Here is a 15,353-nt window from a genome sequence, read left to right on the forward strand (position 1 = left end):
TTAGAGATAAGGAACAACATTGCACTAAATATTGATAGAATAATTAGTAATGGAGTTAGTAATTAAACTTTTTTTATCTTTTGGATAATTAAACATGCAAATTGACCATGGAACACCATTGCTGTTCCTGACAAATGAACATAATAGAATGAAGTGAACTAAAATGTACTTAATTGATCTAAAACAACTAGTCAATAAGGTTGAGTATTGGAATATGCACACCGTCAAGTCTCAGTATGTTTTTTTTTTCTTTAAATGGATCCCCTTTTTACTGCAACCTAGGGGTGCAGGAAAATATATATTTGAGCTCGAATCGCGTTTCTAACATTGAACGATTCAGAATCGATTCTCATTTTCCAAAAATCTATTTTTTTTTTGCGGGTGCAGCTACTGTCGCTCTGAGCTTTTTAACTGTACCGCTGAGCTCAGCTACTGTCTCGCAGATTTTTTTACTTGTACCGCGGAGCTCATACTGGACAGTAGGTGAGCTCCGCGAGACAGTTTAAAAGCTCCGCGAGACAGTTTAAAAGCTCCGCGGGACAGTTAAAATGCTCCGCGAGACAGTTAAAAAGCTCCGCGAGACAGTTAAAATGCTCCGCGAAACAATTAAAAAGCTCCGCGAGACAGTTAAAATGCTCCGCAAGACAGTTAAAAAGCTCCGCGAGACACTTAAAATGCTCCGCGAGACAGTTTAAATGCTCCGCGAAACAATTAAAAAGCTCCGCGAGACAGTTAAAATGCTCCGCAAGACAGTTAAAAAGCTCCGTGAGACACTTAAAATGCTCCGCGAGACAGTTAAAATGCTCCGCGAGACAGTTAAAAAGCTCCACGAGACAGTTAAAATGCTCCGCGAGACAGTTAACATGCTCCGCGAGACAGTTAAAATGCTCCGCGAAACAATTAAAAAGCTCCGCGAGACAGTTAAAATGCTCCGCAAGACAGTTAAAAAGCTCCGCGAGAAACTTAAAATGCTCCGCGAGACAGTTTAAATGCTCCGCGAAACAATTAAAAAGCTCCGCGAGACAGTTAAAATGCTCCGCAAGACAGTTAAAAAGCTCCGTGAGACACTTAAAATGCTCCGCGAGACAGTTAAAATGCTCCGCGAGACAGTTAAAAAGCTCCACGAGACAGTTAAAATGCTCTGCGAGACAGTTAACATGCTCCGCGAGACAGTTAAAAAGCTCAGCGAGACAGTTAAAATGCTCCGCGAGACAGTTAAAAAGCTCCGCGAGACACTTTAAATGCTCCGCGAGACAGTTAAAATGCTCCGCGAAACAATTAAAAAGCTCCGCGAGACAGTTAAAATGCTCCGCAAGACAGTTAAAAAGCTCCGTGAGACACTTAAAATGCTCCGCGAGACAGTTAAAATGCTCCGCGAGACAGTTAAAAAGCTCCACGAGACAGTTAACATGCTCCGCGAGACAGTTAAAAAGCTCAGCGAGACAGTTAAAATGCTCCGCGAGACAGTTAAAAAGCTCCGCGAGACAGTTAAAATGCTCCGCGCAACAGTAGGTGAGTGTCGCAAGTCAGCAGCAACAGGACAGGGAAAGTTTTTACTCTTACTGCCTCTCTATTAGGCTACAGAGAGGCGTGTAGTGTCTTGTTACGGTGTTTGTTCTTGCGCCACTAAAGTATGGAGGATGAAGAAAAAGAAATCCAACCGATTTAAAAGAATCTGAAAAAAATCTAATCGTGACCCCAAGAATCGATTCTGAATCGAATTGTGGGATTCCCAAAGATTCACAGCCCTACTGCAGGCACTTATAGGAAGAAAGAGAGTGCTGCATTTTTACCACAGCTACTCGTTACTGTTAACGTTGAAGGAGACAGACTGTTTAAGGCCGTTTACGAAAACAGCGGAGCACTCCCTCTCTTACACGCCCCTGAAACTAGGTCCACCACTCCCGCTACTCCAGCTAGCGCCCCCAGCTTTGTTCCTGTGCGGGGCAGAGGGGCACGTCTCCCTGCCAAATATCAGGGACCTGCTCGCCTTTCATGTGAGCTAACCACCTCGCTTCTAATGTGACTGCAGTCTGGCCGGCCATCTGCTGCCTGGCACCGTGCCACAGCCCCTGGGCCTTGCACCAATCCGCAGGACACAGTGCCCCTTTTCTTCATCCCCCTTTTCTCCTGCCCCCCTCGCTCGCTCCTCTAATGGTACACACATGGCTCTCTGTGAGCGCCGGGGCCAAATAAGGTGCGGCGAGTACGTATACCTCCGGGACAGGCCCGAGATTTAATGTAGATCGTATGTCTGTAGGTGCGCTAGCACTGATAGCATTGTCTGTTTGGTGGCTGGACTTGAAGGGAAAGGGAGATTCGGGTTGCAGCTCAGCCTCACTCAAGCCGATTCCTGTCCCCCTTCAGCCCCCCTGCCATTCCTCAACAGCTTAAAGTGATTGGACAGAAAGGAAATGCACACAATTTTCTCTTTAACCAGATGCGATTGATCACAACAGACATGTTTGATGTCTGCTTAATGTTTGCTTCTTTACTTTTACACTGGAGCTGTGAGGCTAATGCAGCTTATAGCCACATGTTAGCTCTGTGAGCGCTTAGCATTTTTTTGTATTTAAAAAAATGAGCATGACAAAGTGCATTACCAAGCTAAAAACTATAGTAGCAGAATTGTGTTTTTCCTTTTGTTCATTTAAGTTAATAGCAGTTTGCAGTAATTGGCCAAGGTTTGAGAAAGGCTGTGTAAGACTACATAATTTAAAACAACATTTATTAGCATTTTTCATCTTAAAATATCTTAAAAATCATGAGTAACACTTTAATTAAGTGTACATTAATCTACAACCGAAGGTCTCAGCTAATTAATTATTAATTGAGACTAGTTAAGACCTTATTAATAATTTAATATTTTCAAGTAGTCTCATTATTATTTACAACAGGGATGCATTTTGTACCAAAAACGTTGTACTCGCTGATACCGATACCAATACCTTCTTATAATTAGGCAATCAGGAGCATTATGTAATAGCATAGTTGTTAAACAGTGTAAAACAGTGCAATGCAACACTTTGCATATTTGTTATTTTGAATTTTACACATTATATATTTATATGTATTGATTTTTTTTACTTTTCCAAACAAGCATATTAAAAAAAATAGAAAAAAAGATGCTCACATCAGTCAATAAAATTAGACTTTCAGCAAGTGCACCATTTAACTGCTGCAAGTCTTAGAAGCATGGGGGAAGTAATTCATGAATTACTGTTTGTTGGAGATCAGATAGTTAAAGCATTAAAATGTACAAGTTCACAATGAATGAAATGGAACAAACGGTACAATAAAGACAACAAAGTGCAACAAATTGTTCATCATAGATCTAGAACACCACAATAAATACAATGAGAGACAGTTAAACAGTCAGGACAATGCAGTTCCGCCCCAGTTATATCTAAAAGTTTGTGGTGAGGATATGGTGCAGTGATATTTGCAGAAATATAACATTAAATTTGCAACATCACATAAAACAATGCATGTACCTATATCCACCAAATCTGTCAACTGCAGTTTAGCTTCTGTTAATAAGTGTTTAAATCTGGACTGTTTTTGGATTACATAACAGCAAATTACTGTAACAAAACCTTATGTGGATGCCTGGCATGACTTTATGATGCATTAAACTCTTATGCTCCGTGACTTTTATTACACCCTAAATTTTACTAATTGGTTGGTGATAAATTATGTTTTTAAATTTGATATGTTTAATTTTTTTTAAGATTTTCTTTGAATTAACAATGCCTATTATACCTTAGGTATTATACCTTACTTACTTAGATACATTCATTTTTATTCCATTTAGTTTTTATGGCTTCTAAATACTGCATAGTGAAGAACCGCACTGCACAGAACTCAACTGTTCTTCTGAATTTTAAAGAATCATTGCTTTATCCCCTTAAACCTCTAAAGACTAACTATTCAGGAGCTTCTATGTGTTATTCAGAGACTTCTGTAAAACTAGTGAAAGTAAGAGTTTAAAGCTTTAACTTTTTTTTCTCTCCTCATCCGCAGGCTCAGACAGGGGGCTCACCCCACTCCTCGCCCAGCCACAGCGCCAGCTGCACCATGCCTATGCCCATCCGCTCCACCTCAGCCGGCTCCACGCCCACACACACCCCACAGGACTGCCTGGCCGGTGTCGGGGATGACGTGCTGGATGCCTTCTCTCAGGGTGAGACAGCTTTGACACATGCAAACACACACATACACACACACAGACACTCCTCAAAACAGTGTCCAACAGTGACCAGTGATGCTTTGGCGATTATTGTCATCTGTCATTATTGTCACAAATGGTGAGGGATGAGAGGGCAGACGTAAACGCATAAAATATGATTTATCTAAACAAGAATAAACCAAAAACAAAACAGAAAGAAAACACAGCTAGGTAAACGTAAAAACAGAATAAACAAGACTATTGAAAATCAGACAGGACAATAAAACTAAGAAAATTAAACTTAAAATACAGAACTGAGAAGACTAAACAAATGTAACATTACCATGAAGGAAAGAACAAGAACAGGAAAGGAGCACGAAAAACCGACAGACCTGACAAGAGCACACAAAGCATACAAAAGTCCCAACCAGGAACACTAAAACAAAGGGATTCTATATACACCGTGAGACTGGGAACATCTGGGGAAGGTAATGAGGGGGCGGGGGCAACAAACAATACAGTTGGGAACACTAATGACAGGGCGGGGCCAGTGCGGGGACAAGACAATAACAAAACAGGGCTAGGAACAAAAGACAGGAGAACACAAGACAGGAACAGTAGAACCAAGAAAAGAACAAACACCACAAATAAGTGCTAAGGTGTAACGATTATAGTCTCACCGCATCAGCTGCATTTTAAGCTAGAAGGATTTTGTCAGTTACATTCTTATTGGCTGTTCACACATCTGTGCAACTTAACTTTCAGTTAAATTCAATGACATTTCTGAGCACTTCTATTTTTTCCATTTATTATGACATGGCACAATTATCTGTCAAAACGTGGACAGTGGAGATATTAGAGATATTAGCATGATATTTACAATAAGAAGTTCAGTTTTTTATTATTTTGATGAGAAAAACATTTTATGTCTTAACATTACATGTTTCCAAATGAATTCTGATGAACAGTATAAAACATTGCTTCTACCTACTATAGCAGCTTCATTTTTTACATGCTAGTCATGAGCCTGAACATGTAAAATACAGTAGTAAACTGTCAAAAAATCCTGAATCACTCGCCACATGCAGACGTCTGGCATTCCAGACATGTAAAGTCTCATCCCAGACATATCCCAGCTCATAGAGACAGAACCAGAGCTGAGTTTCTGAGAAGAGAGGGTTAAGTCTTCAAGGGTCCACCAGTGGCAGTTTGGTAGAACTGGTGAATCAAACAAACCCACAGCCCTGTAATAAATAATCGAGTGCTCTAGCCAGTGAGCCACTACTGAGCCACAAAACAGAGGGTAAAGTACAGCGTGGGCTGTGGCTGTGAATCGTCAGAAACCACTAGACCACTAGACAACCAGTGACACAAGTATTTATTATTTAAAGCAGCATTATGTGAGAATTGGTATTTCTTGCTTTCTTTTAAGAAAGTGTGCTTCATGCTTTGAACCAGGTCTAATGACCTTACACATGCATTTCTGGAAAAGCTGAAATATACAGAACTGTCCCAGAAAACATATGGAATAATGAGGGAGAGTATTATAACAGGATATTACACAAAAATGATTTAAATTACCTAGTTTTCTAAAGCGTTATAGTTGTAAATACCACTATCATTGCTACTTTGGACTTGTCATGGCAGAAACATCACTATGTAACTTTAGTGAAATGGGCGGGGCTGCATTTTCTGTTATGTTATGTTTGTGTAAAATTCTGTAATAAAACTCACCTCCTTTCACATGATTCTTTCACTTCCAGTGAAAGTTACATATTTCTCAGCATGTAACTTACAGAGAAATGAGACATTTAGTTGTGACTCAAAGCCGAATTATACTTTCCAACTCTAGGGGAACCCCACAAAAAATGCAATAAATTACCAACAAATTACTATTCATACATACTACCCACCCCCAGCATGGACTGTTCACTCTTCTGCCATCAGGCCGGAGGTATAGAAGTGTGAAATGCAAAACCACAAGGCTAAAGAAGTCATTCTTTCCCATTGCTACAAGACTCTTGAACCTCCCTCAGAAATAACCTTCACATTACTCTCTACACATTTACATGTCAATGACATTTCTCAGAGGCACATGCTCACTTTACTGCAAAAATGTTCTAATTGCATTACTGAACTTTTTTTGCACTTTTTTTCATTTTCCACTGCTGTAGATAACATGTACTTACTTGTAAATAATATCCATAACACATTACTGTTATATATATTGTTGTATATATTGGATGTACATTTAACACCAATTTAATATGTATATTTAGTTAGTTTATTTCTTTCTTTATTGTATATTTTCTACTTTTATCTTTATGCGTCATACTTGGCGAGGAGCAAAGAAAGAATTTCATCATACGAGAAAACTTGTTTCTTACTGTGCACATGACAATAAACTCTTTGAATCTTGAATCTTGAATCTAATATCACATTTAGGTGAAAGTGTTACATAACACTGCTTTAAAAGTTGTCATTTGTAATGTTTCATTATTTAAAAAATGCCTTTTTTCTCTTCCACAGGTGTACCTAGAAATCTCCGTAATGATCTTTTGGTGGCTGCAGACTCAATCACGAATACCATGTCATCGCTGGTAAAAGAGCTCCACTCAGGTACTGAAAAAGCTTGTGAGGACAACAACTGTAGCACTTTTTAAGTAATTTGTACTATTGTCTGACACAGTGGCGTGCACAGACATTTTGGGGGGCAAGTGCTCAGGGGGGAAAAAGGGCACTTTTTAGCGCACGTGGAACACTTCATTCTAAAAAAAATTACACGCACATGTTGAATGAAATTTGACTTGTATTTGTAACATTCTCTAAACGTGAGTTTTCAATGGAAAAATGTCACACCACCAACTGATAAAATACATATACAATATTAACTATATACAGTCCTTGTTAAGTCCTTCAATTAACTTCTGTTTACCTAATATACACTCACAGGCATGTATTCACTAGGGTAGCACGGTTTGACAGGTAGGCACACCTCGGCAGAACACCAGCCGGTCTCCTGCAGCCCAGAACAGAGGAACCGCACACAGGAGCAAAGAGCTAAAAACACGACGACCCGACCGTGCGGGGTCACGTGACAGAGGAAGAGAGAGGTCGGGTGTGTGCGAGCTGATTTCAGGGCATTCTGTTTTCACTCGTTTTTAATCGCCCAGGTTTTCAAAAGATCATTTCAAACCGGCCTCAGTTAAATCTTAATAATAATAATAATCTTTAAAAAAGTTTCAAAAGGGCACTTTGGTTGATAAAGGGCAGAGTTGATGTCTATGTCTGCACGCCTCTGGTCTGACACAGTTGTTTTAACTTGAATCTATTTAAATAACCCATAGCTTGTTCTTGTTTGCTTTCGGTAAGGAGCGTTGCAATTGTATAGAAATATAAGTAAATGTAAAATGCAATACGTTTCTGGCACTCCTGCTGCCTGAAAATATATGTTTTATTCTTTTCATTATATCCCTGCATTATTTTCTTGTGGTTATAAACTGTATTTGACACTCATATTTCAAAAAACAACAGTAATGTGTTTATTACCTCTATTATCTCATGATATATTTGAATAAACAGTCTGTTCATTATATTATGCTTTTCCAGAGAGAAAATATTAGCTGCACTGTAATGACATTATAATAAATGTAGTGCAATTAGATTGACTTAAATATTGAGATATTGAGGAAAAACTGTGTTAAAAAGAACTTTATTTTATGTAGAAACATTTAAACCAGTCTATCACTTATTGCTGAGTACTCTGTATATAATCTAGAGTTGATTTATTCGTTTTTCAGTTGATGACGGCCTGGAGGATGAGGAGGTGAACATGCGGAACGGAAGGGACAAAGGTGAGTCATCCTCCTCCTCTATGGCACAGTTTGTTCCTGTGTTTCAGACGAACACCAACTTCCTCTGTGACTCATTTATTTCCACTCAGATTCAGCTCTAAGTGAGAAACTAGAGAAGAGAATAAAGAGGTTTTCTATGGGAGAAAAAATTATATTTGAACCTTCAATACATTTTGAGGAACACCTGTTGCTGACACAGGTGTTTAGTTCTCCACACATCTTGTATCTCCATAGTATTTCCATAGAAAAGCATTGTCAGTAGAAGGAGATGCTCTAAAGCAGATGCACATACACCTTAGATCTGTATGCACAGGGGCTGTGCAGCTTACAGCTTACAGACGCCACGATATCATTTATTCTAAAATGAACTTCATGAGTATAACAGACACACACACACACACCGAAGGGACAATTTCAGCACTTTCTCCAATTCACCTGATGACATGTGTATGGACTGTGGTAAAAAAAATAGGACAGCACTATCCAGCAGTTTTAATAAATTCATAAGTAAATTTTAAGCACTGAATCTAATTAATTCAATTCATATTAGGACTGTGGGTGGGTGCGGCAGAAATGTGTATGTGGCGGGCAGACTCTAGAGTGCTGGATAAGTTGGATTACCATTTGTGATCCAGAACTGGTCATCTAACATCATTCTCTCACTGTACTATGATTGTAATAAATTTCACAGTATTCTATGATTTAAAATCTGAAAATATTACATCATGTTCACTTAAACATACTTACACCCAGAAGGAAGTGTCACTGAACATGATGCAGTGCCATTTTATTTTTTTGATGAATGATACACTCTGGTGAACTATTCCAACAGGACATCCTCATAGTACTGCTGTCTTAAGCGCTTGCATTGAAGACACAGATGCAATGTCAGTGCCACATCGCAAGACCTATTAGAACTGTGTGCCAAGACATAATAGCATTGAAATCCAACACGTCCTTCTGGGTGCAACTATTGTTAACTATTGTTAATTGAAAAGTTCAGGCAGCTAAGAAAATGGCAAGAGAATACAGACACTCAAATTGCCAGTTTTTAAAGACTTTTTTTTTTTTTAAACTTCTCACAGCATCTAGCGTTTCAACATCTAAGGTAAAGCCTCTGCCGAAGAGAAGAAGCTGTTACTGCTGCAAATAGAGACAATCTTTCTTATTAATACCCTTAATTACATAAGAAACTAGGATAACGTGGTCCAGACACTTTGGACATAAAGTGCATTTACACAGTTTGATGAAAGGAGCTGTAATGAAGTTCAGCATACAGGAAGGTTTAAGTTAGCACATGAGTGTTGAGTGTTTTAGCTCTCCTCTCTTTTTTGGTTATAACTTATAACTATTACAACTTATATATACAACTTATACAATGTTTTATATATTCCTGACACATCCCATATCCCAAGTTTGACTCAGCCAGCAGTGCCTGGGTGTGGAATGTTTCTCCAGAGAGTGCTAGCAGTCATGACCTCTAACCCTAGCCTGTGTTTTGTCCAGTGTCAGCGCCGAGGCATTATGGGAATCGGCACTCCACCCCCTCATTCTAGACGTCCGGCGGAATGTGACTGGCGCTGAGAACCAGCAGCGAGAGAACCCTTCAGTCCTGGCATTAGCACGTAGAGTAATGCATGCTCTTCCCAACCGGGTTTCACTATGTGAAACGAACACTTCATCACATTTTACAGAGAGCAAGCTGTATCTACTAAGGAGAATATAAATATATATAAATATATATAGCGCTTTGTGTCTTATCTGTATAAACCTGTTGTAATTATGTAACGATCTCATTCATGACTGCGACGACTGGAATGGCTTTGCTTGTTTGTGCTTCGTCACGCCAAACGAGTCGCCGAGTTTGCAGAGTTTCCCGAGTTTGCCGAGAGTGCCGATCTCGGGAAAACGAACCACACTGTGCGTAGTCAGTGTTAGCACTGGGGAAAAAATATGTCCCGACCGATCTCAGCTGCAGCTGTTTCCCCATAGATGTTCTCCCAAGCCTCCTCCTCGTCCTCCTCTTCCTCTGCCTCCTCTGCCTCCTCCTCCAGATTTTGAAGATTTTGTATAATTAGTGATAATTCTTGTGTTGTTTGAGTTTTCTGCATGAATTTTCGATCGGAGGAGCCTCATCTTCAACCTTGCATGTGGTGTTTGTTTGTTTTGGCCGAGGCGAGGGAGCTCCGCCTGCCGCTCGCCCGGTCGTGTTCTTCAGAACTGCTGCTAAGTACTCTCCACCCGTGGAGGCTCCTCCCACAGAGCCTGTAGGTGTTTGTCAGGGATCTCTACGATGATGCTGATGCTAAGTTTTGCTAAGTTTGTTATCGTCGCTATCGTTTGTGAACGTGTTTTCAGAATCCACTGTTTTTGCTTTGGTACACCACGCCCTCTTCGACAGCCTTCCACGGTTTGGTCATGTCGCATTCCAGCTACATGGAGCTCTGAAAGCAGAGAGTAACCAGGCTTTAGAAGAGCAAATAAAGATTGTCTAATAAAAGAATTCTGATCATGTTTTTTGTCTGAGAGATAAAGATCTTAGCTTTGAGCTGTCTTTCTGTAGAGGCTCTTTTTACAGGAGCTTCTTTAAAATGACGCTAGTGCTGGAAATAAGTGAAACCGGTGCTCAGGGACTATATGGAGGGAGGTGGAATGCTGTAGCAAAGCTTGTGAACAAATGGGAGGAATTGACTTCAGCCCAAACAGGTCAAAGGTCAAGGATTAGCACAGGCCATAAAAAAACTTTATGGAGGAGCGTGATTGGCTTGGGTTAGTCCACTGAGCTGGTGCAGGATGCTACTGTTGTTGCTCTGCGCCGAGAAAAAGTACAGAACTTTTACTGTGGTGAGAAAATAAGTGCATAAATATTCGGTTGATTTCGTCGGACGTTGATAACGTTTTTCACTTTAAAGCTTTACAGTCGCAAACAAGCAAACGATACTGTACTTGAATCAGACGGAATTCAGGTCCATCGATGTATATAATTATGTGTTTTTCTGTTTTTCATGGGTTTGGTTGCAATAGAAGTGTAATTATGAATATTGTTTTAACGATATAAATATATATATTCTAAGGACTGCTTATGAATGTTAAGATTAGATGAATCCCTTGAAGGACCTGTCTTGAAGTTTGGTGAATTTTACGTGTAGAATATTGCTATTATTTGAGAGACCACTATTGTGTGAGATTATAGGTGGGCAATAGGCAATGATCCATTCATAACTGTATGGCTTTTATGGTTCTGCAATGAACGACAGACTATCACGAGCGATAAGTTCTCATTTAATGTGAAACACTGTGTAAAATCAAACGTCTCCTTGGAAACTGTGGGTGGGCGTGTATATATTATGGTTTCTTTTATCATATCGCTTCATGTAGGCCTGTCACGATAATTACGTTAATGACTTGTCATACCTAATACTGTATGGACATGACCTCAATAATTTGACCAACCTTGATACTGCCCATTGCGGCTTTGGCCTAATTAAATTGTATACGTTTCTACTATAAGGTGTATGTACTATTCTTAGTAGTGCTTAATAGTTGTAGTCGAAGTAGGATGGGTCATCGGTAGGACTGTCTCATGAAAACTCCTTTCCAGTAGCCTATTGGACCAACCTTCTATGAAGTAGCAGCTGAAAAATGCAGCCCACCGTGGTTGAGGCCTAGACTTTGGAACGGAATACTAGTCAGTCTTAGTAAATATTTTGCAAATGGGACACACCCCCTGTTTGCTTGCAAGTATTTTGTCAAAGCCTTTAATTTTAGCTATTTCTGCTGTTCTGTTCTTATGTTTACTCTCTTTCTGAGGTGAGGACAAGTCTGTGATTAGATAGCAACATCTATCCTGTAGGAAAAAAGGCAGTACACACAACAGCCAATGCACCAATAACTGTGCCTCCATGTACACTGAGTAGGCTGTGACATGTACGGGTCACAATGCACATAAGCTGAAGAATAACTCTTAGAGTTTAATTATAATAATATGGAGCACAGTTTTACTGCTGCTGTAGTCTTTCACGCCATTTACTCAAGTGACACATTGGACATCTGTGTGCAAGAAAAACAGAACTTGTTTTTAGCTCAGGACACACGTCTGTGTGTTGCCTATATTGCAAAACTAGATTGTGGGCTGCCGCTCATTCCACACCAAACCTTGCTTGTGCTTGCAGAGCTACCATATTGGATTTTGCTACACATTCCTATAGAAAACATGTCGTCAGTTTTTACCATTGCCATTATTGACTCAAACAGCCAGAGCTACTGTAAGATGTTTAAAACTGACTCTGTCTCATAGCGAAGTGGAGTAAAGACTTTTAACACCTCTAGCCTGAGGTCATCACACAACCCACAGGATCAGATTTTTTAAAATTCCGATTCCAATTTTTTAAAATATTCTTAATTTAAAGCAAAAATGACTGTGCTATTATCATTCTATAATAATATGACAGTAATATTCTATTTTATCGCTATTATTTCTGGGACAATATATAATCAAAAACACAGTTATCGTGACAGGCCTAGCTTCATGTATGATTTACAGTCAAAGTAAGATTTCGACTTCAGTGTTGGGATTCAAAATCGGAAGAACAAGGAATCGACTTGACTGAATCACGCTGGAGAGGTGGCTGGGAATGACCATGTTCTAACATTTGCTACAAATATGAATGCAATCTTACGATGTAGGTGTGCCTAGATGTACTGTATAAAGTGCTCTCTAAATAAAAGAATAAAAAATACTCTGCACATGTGCAAGTCAGCGCTTAGATAGGAGTTTTAGTATGTGACTTTGTAGGAATGCGATTATTTAATCTGTGTTCATCGGGAATCTTCTTGTTCTGCCTTTTCAATTTTGTGCCAAACTGTTCACCAACCTTCAGTGTGTCCTTACGTCTCCTTACGTTCCTTACGTATGTTTGTGTTAACCCACAGCCTATTGATTACGAATTTCCTCAAGTAGTCCATTGAGAGGGTTACCAATAACAGACTGCTTTAAAAGGTCGCTACACACACCACACACACTAATACACACTACACACAAGCGAGTTGATAAGAAATGAAGCCTGAGCTCAGTGATTTACTGTCACAGCCTCAGAAAAAGTGGACCCGAGCTGGACGAACCGATACTTTAAACCATGCTGTTGTGTTTTTGTTGTATTTTTTTTAAATGTCTAACTGTAATTATGTAATTATACAATTTGTTTGCAAGATTTGTCACTTGAATTTACAGGCACTCGTTCCTTCATTTGACGTTTTAGGGCTTTGCTGCTGTATTAATTGTTGATTGCAATGTTTGACTTTCATATTTCCAGAACCATGATTTGTGTCCTTCCAATGTATGTCTTTTTTGTAAATTATTAAAGGTGAAATATATTAAAGATATATGAACGTGTCTGCTCATTCTTATCATGCTACACATGTTTGAAGTCTGATGATCTTGTTTGTTTTTACTAGAATTTCATCAGGAGAGCAGTTACTGTAGTCACGCAGCTTAGATGTGAGAGACAGTCAGAAAAGAGAGAGAGAGAGAGAGAGAGAGACAGAGAAAGAGAAAGGTGAGTGAAGTGTTCACGCGCCTCAGCTCGTCTCAGACAGTCAGCTGTGTCACACAGCGCTGGCAGCTGTGGAGACTCTTCCACTCCACTGAACCACATTAACTCACCAAACTTCACCTGCTCAACAGTTCTGTCAGTCTATTTCTCTGTCTAGTTTTTTCTCTCTCTTTCTTTCCCTCTATGTCTCTCTTTGTTTGTCTCTAAACAGCTTTCCTAGGGTTTCCTGCCTAATTTTAAAACTCTTAACAAAATCCTGAAAAGGCAAAATTTAAAAAGTAATAGTAATAATGTGTATATATAGCTCTGGAGAAAAAAGAGAGCACTTACAAAATGATGAGTTTCTTTGATTTTACCAAACCTCTGGAATATGACCAAGAGGAAGAGGAAGCTCAACACCAGGAGTGGCATAAAATTATCCAAAAGCAGTGTGAAAGACTGGTGGAGGAGAACATGCCAAAATGCATGAAAACTGTAATTAAAAACTAGGGTTATTTCACCAAATATTGATTTCTGAACAATTAAAACTTTATGAATATGAATTAGTTTTCTTTGCATTATTTGAGGTCTGAAAGCTCTGCATCTTTTTTGTGATTTCAGCCATTTCACGTTTCCTGCAAATAAATGCTCTAAATGACAATATTTTTATTTGTAATTTTGGAGAAATGTTGTCCGTAGTTTAAAGAATACAACAACAATGTTCATTTTGATCAAACATATACATATACAAACACATAGCAAAATCAGAGAAACTGATTCAGAAACTGAAGTGGTCTGTTAAAAAAAACTAAAAAAAAAAAAGTTGAGAGTTGCATACATAGCCTGGCTACTGACCCCACTGACCTGGACATTAACTCATGCAGAATCTAAGACAGCAGTTGATTGTGTTTCACTCTGAAGTTTCAGTTCATCGTACACTCTTACAGTTAGTGAACACTGTTCAGACTGGACTCTTGATTCTGTAGCACCTTAAAAATGCATTTTATTAAAAAGGAATATGCTTAGGATGCACAGCTTTATCCAGAGCATCTGAGCTCACTTATAGGCCTCAATCCTATGCAGCAAATTTGGATTAAAATCACACTATCTGTTCACTTACACCAGACTGAGATGGAAATGTCGATACGGTAAAATCTGCTCCTGGCGGTGTACAGAGCTCTATGAGCTTTTCCTTTGATGTGTTCACTGCCGTGCTGAAACAGTAAGATGATGCAGTGAGATGGTGAGGATGAGGTAAGTGTACTGCTGGAAAAGAGCACCATGGAAAAGTTTGGCCATTCCGAGAGATTTGGTTCCCTTAGATATCTTATAACAAGATTTCACGCCTTAATTAGCTTGTTAAAGGAACATTTAGTAGGAAATGAGAGGGAGCATGTGAAATAGCTACAGCAGTCCAATTTCAAAACACCACAGAGAATTGTCTGCCCCACCCATCCCTCCCTAGATGCCAAACTCACTCGGGCTGCCAAGTTGAGGAGGCTGAATCTACACAATCCATTGCAAGATGATTGTGCAAGTAACTTCTATCATGACAAGCAACGACGAGACTTTTTTTTTAAGTTAATCAGATAATGAATACGTTTGGAGTGTTTTTATTGTTTGTGAAGTAAGATTATTACTCCAGTAGAGTACAGATACAACATTTTAGTACTTAAGTACAGTAGTGAAGTAAAAATAATTATCCAGTAGATACAGATACAGCATTTTAGTACTTAAGTACAGTAGTGAAGTAAAAATAATTATCCAGTAGATACAGATACAGCATTTTAGTACTTAAGC

General features: G+C 39.2%; 1 protein-coding gene across 12 annotated transcripts in view; it reads left to right on the forward strand.

The window, feature by feature from the left end:
* Nucleotides 1-13,404, forward strand: part of dtnbb (dystrobrevin, beta b) — a 106,033-nt gene extending 92,629 nt beyond the window's left edge. For all 12 annotated transcript variants that reach the window (XM_007252181.4, XM_022672905.2, XM_022672902.2 and 9 more), the window contains 4 exons: nt 4,024-4,183; nt 6,698-6,787; nt 7,969-8,022; nt 9,529-13,404. In XM_007252181.4, coding sequence (XP_007252243.2) covers nt 4,024-4,183; nt 6,698-6,787; nt 7,969-8,022; nt 9,529-9,578 — 354 coding nt within the window. In that variant the 3' untranslated portion in view covers nt 9,579-13,404. The remainder of the gene's footprint in view (nt 1-4,023; nt 4,184-6,697; nt 6,788-7,968; nt 8,023-9,528) is intronic.
* The last annotated feature ends 1,949 nt before the right edge of the window (nt 13,405-15,353 follow it).

Source organism: Astyanax mexicanus, chromosome 14 (assembly GCF_023375975.1).
Source record: "Astyanax mexicanus isolate ESR-SI-001 chromosome 14, AstMex3_surface, whole genome shotgun sequence".
Taxonomy (NCBI): domain Eukaryota; kingdom Metazoa; phylum Chordata; class Actinopteri; order Characiformes; family Acestrorhamphidae; genus Astyanax; species Astyanax mexicanus.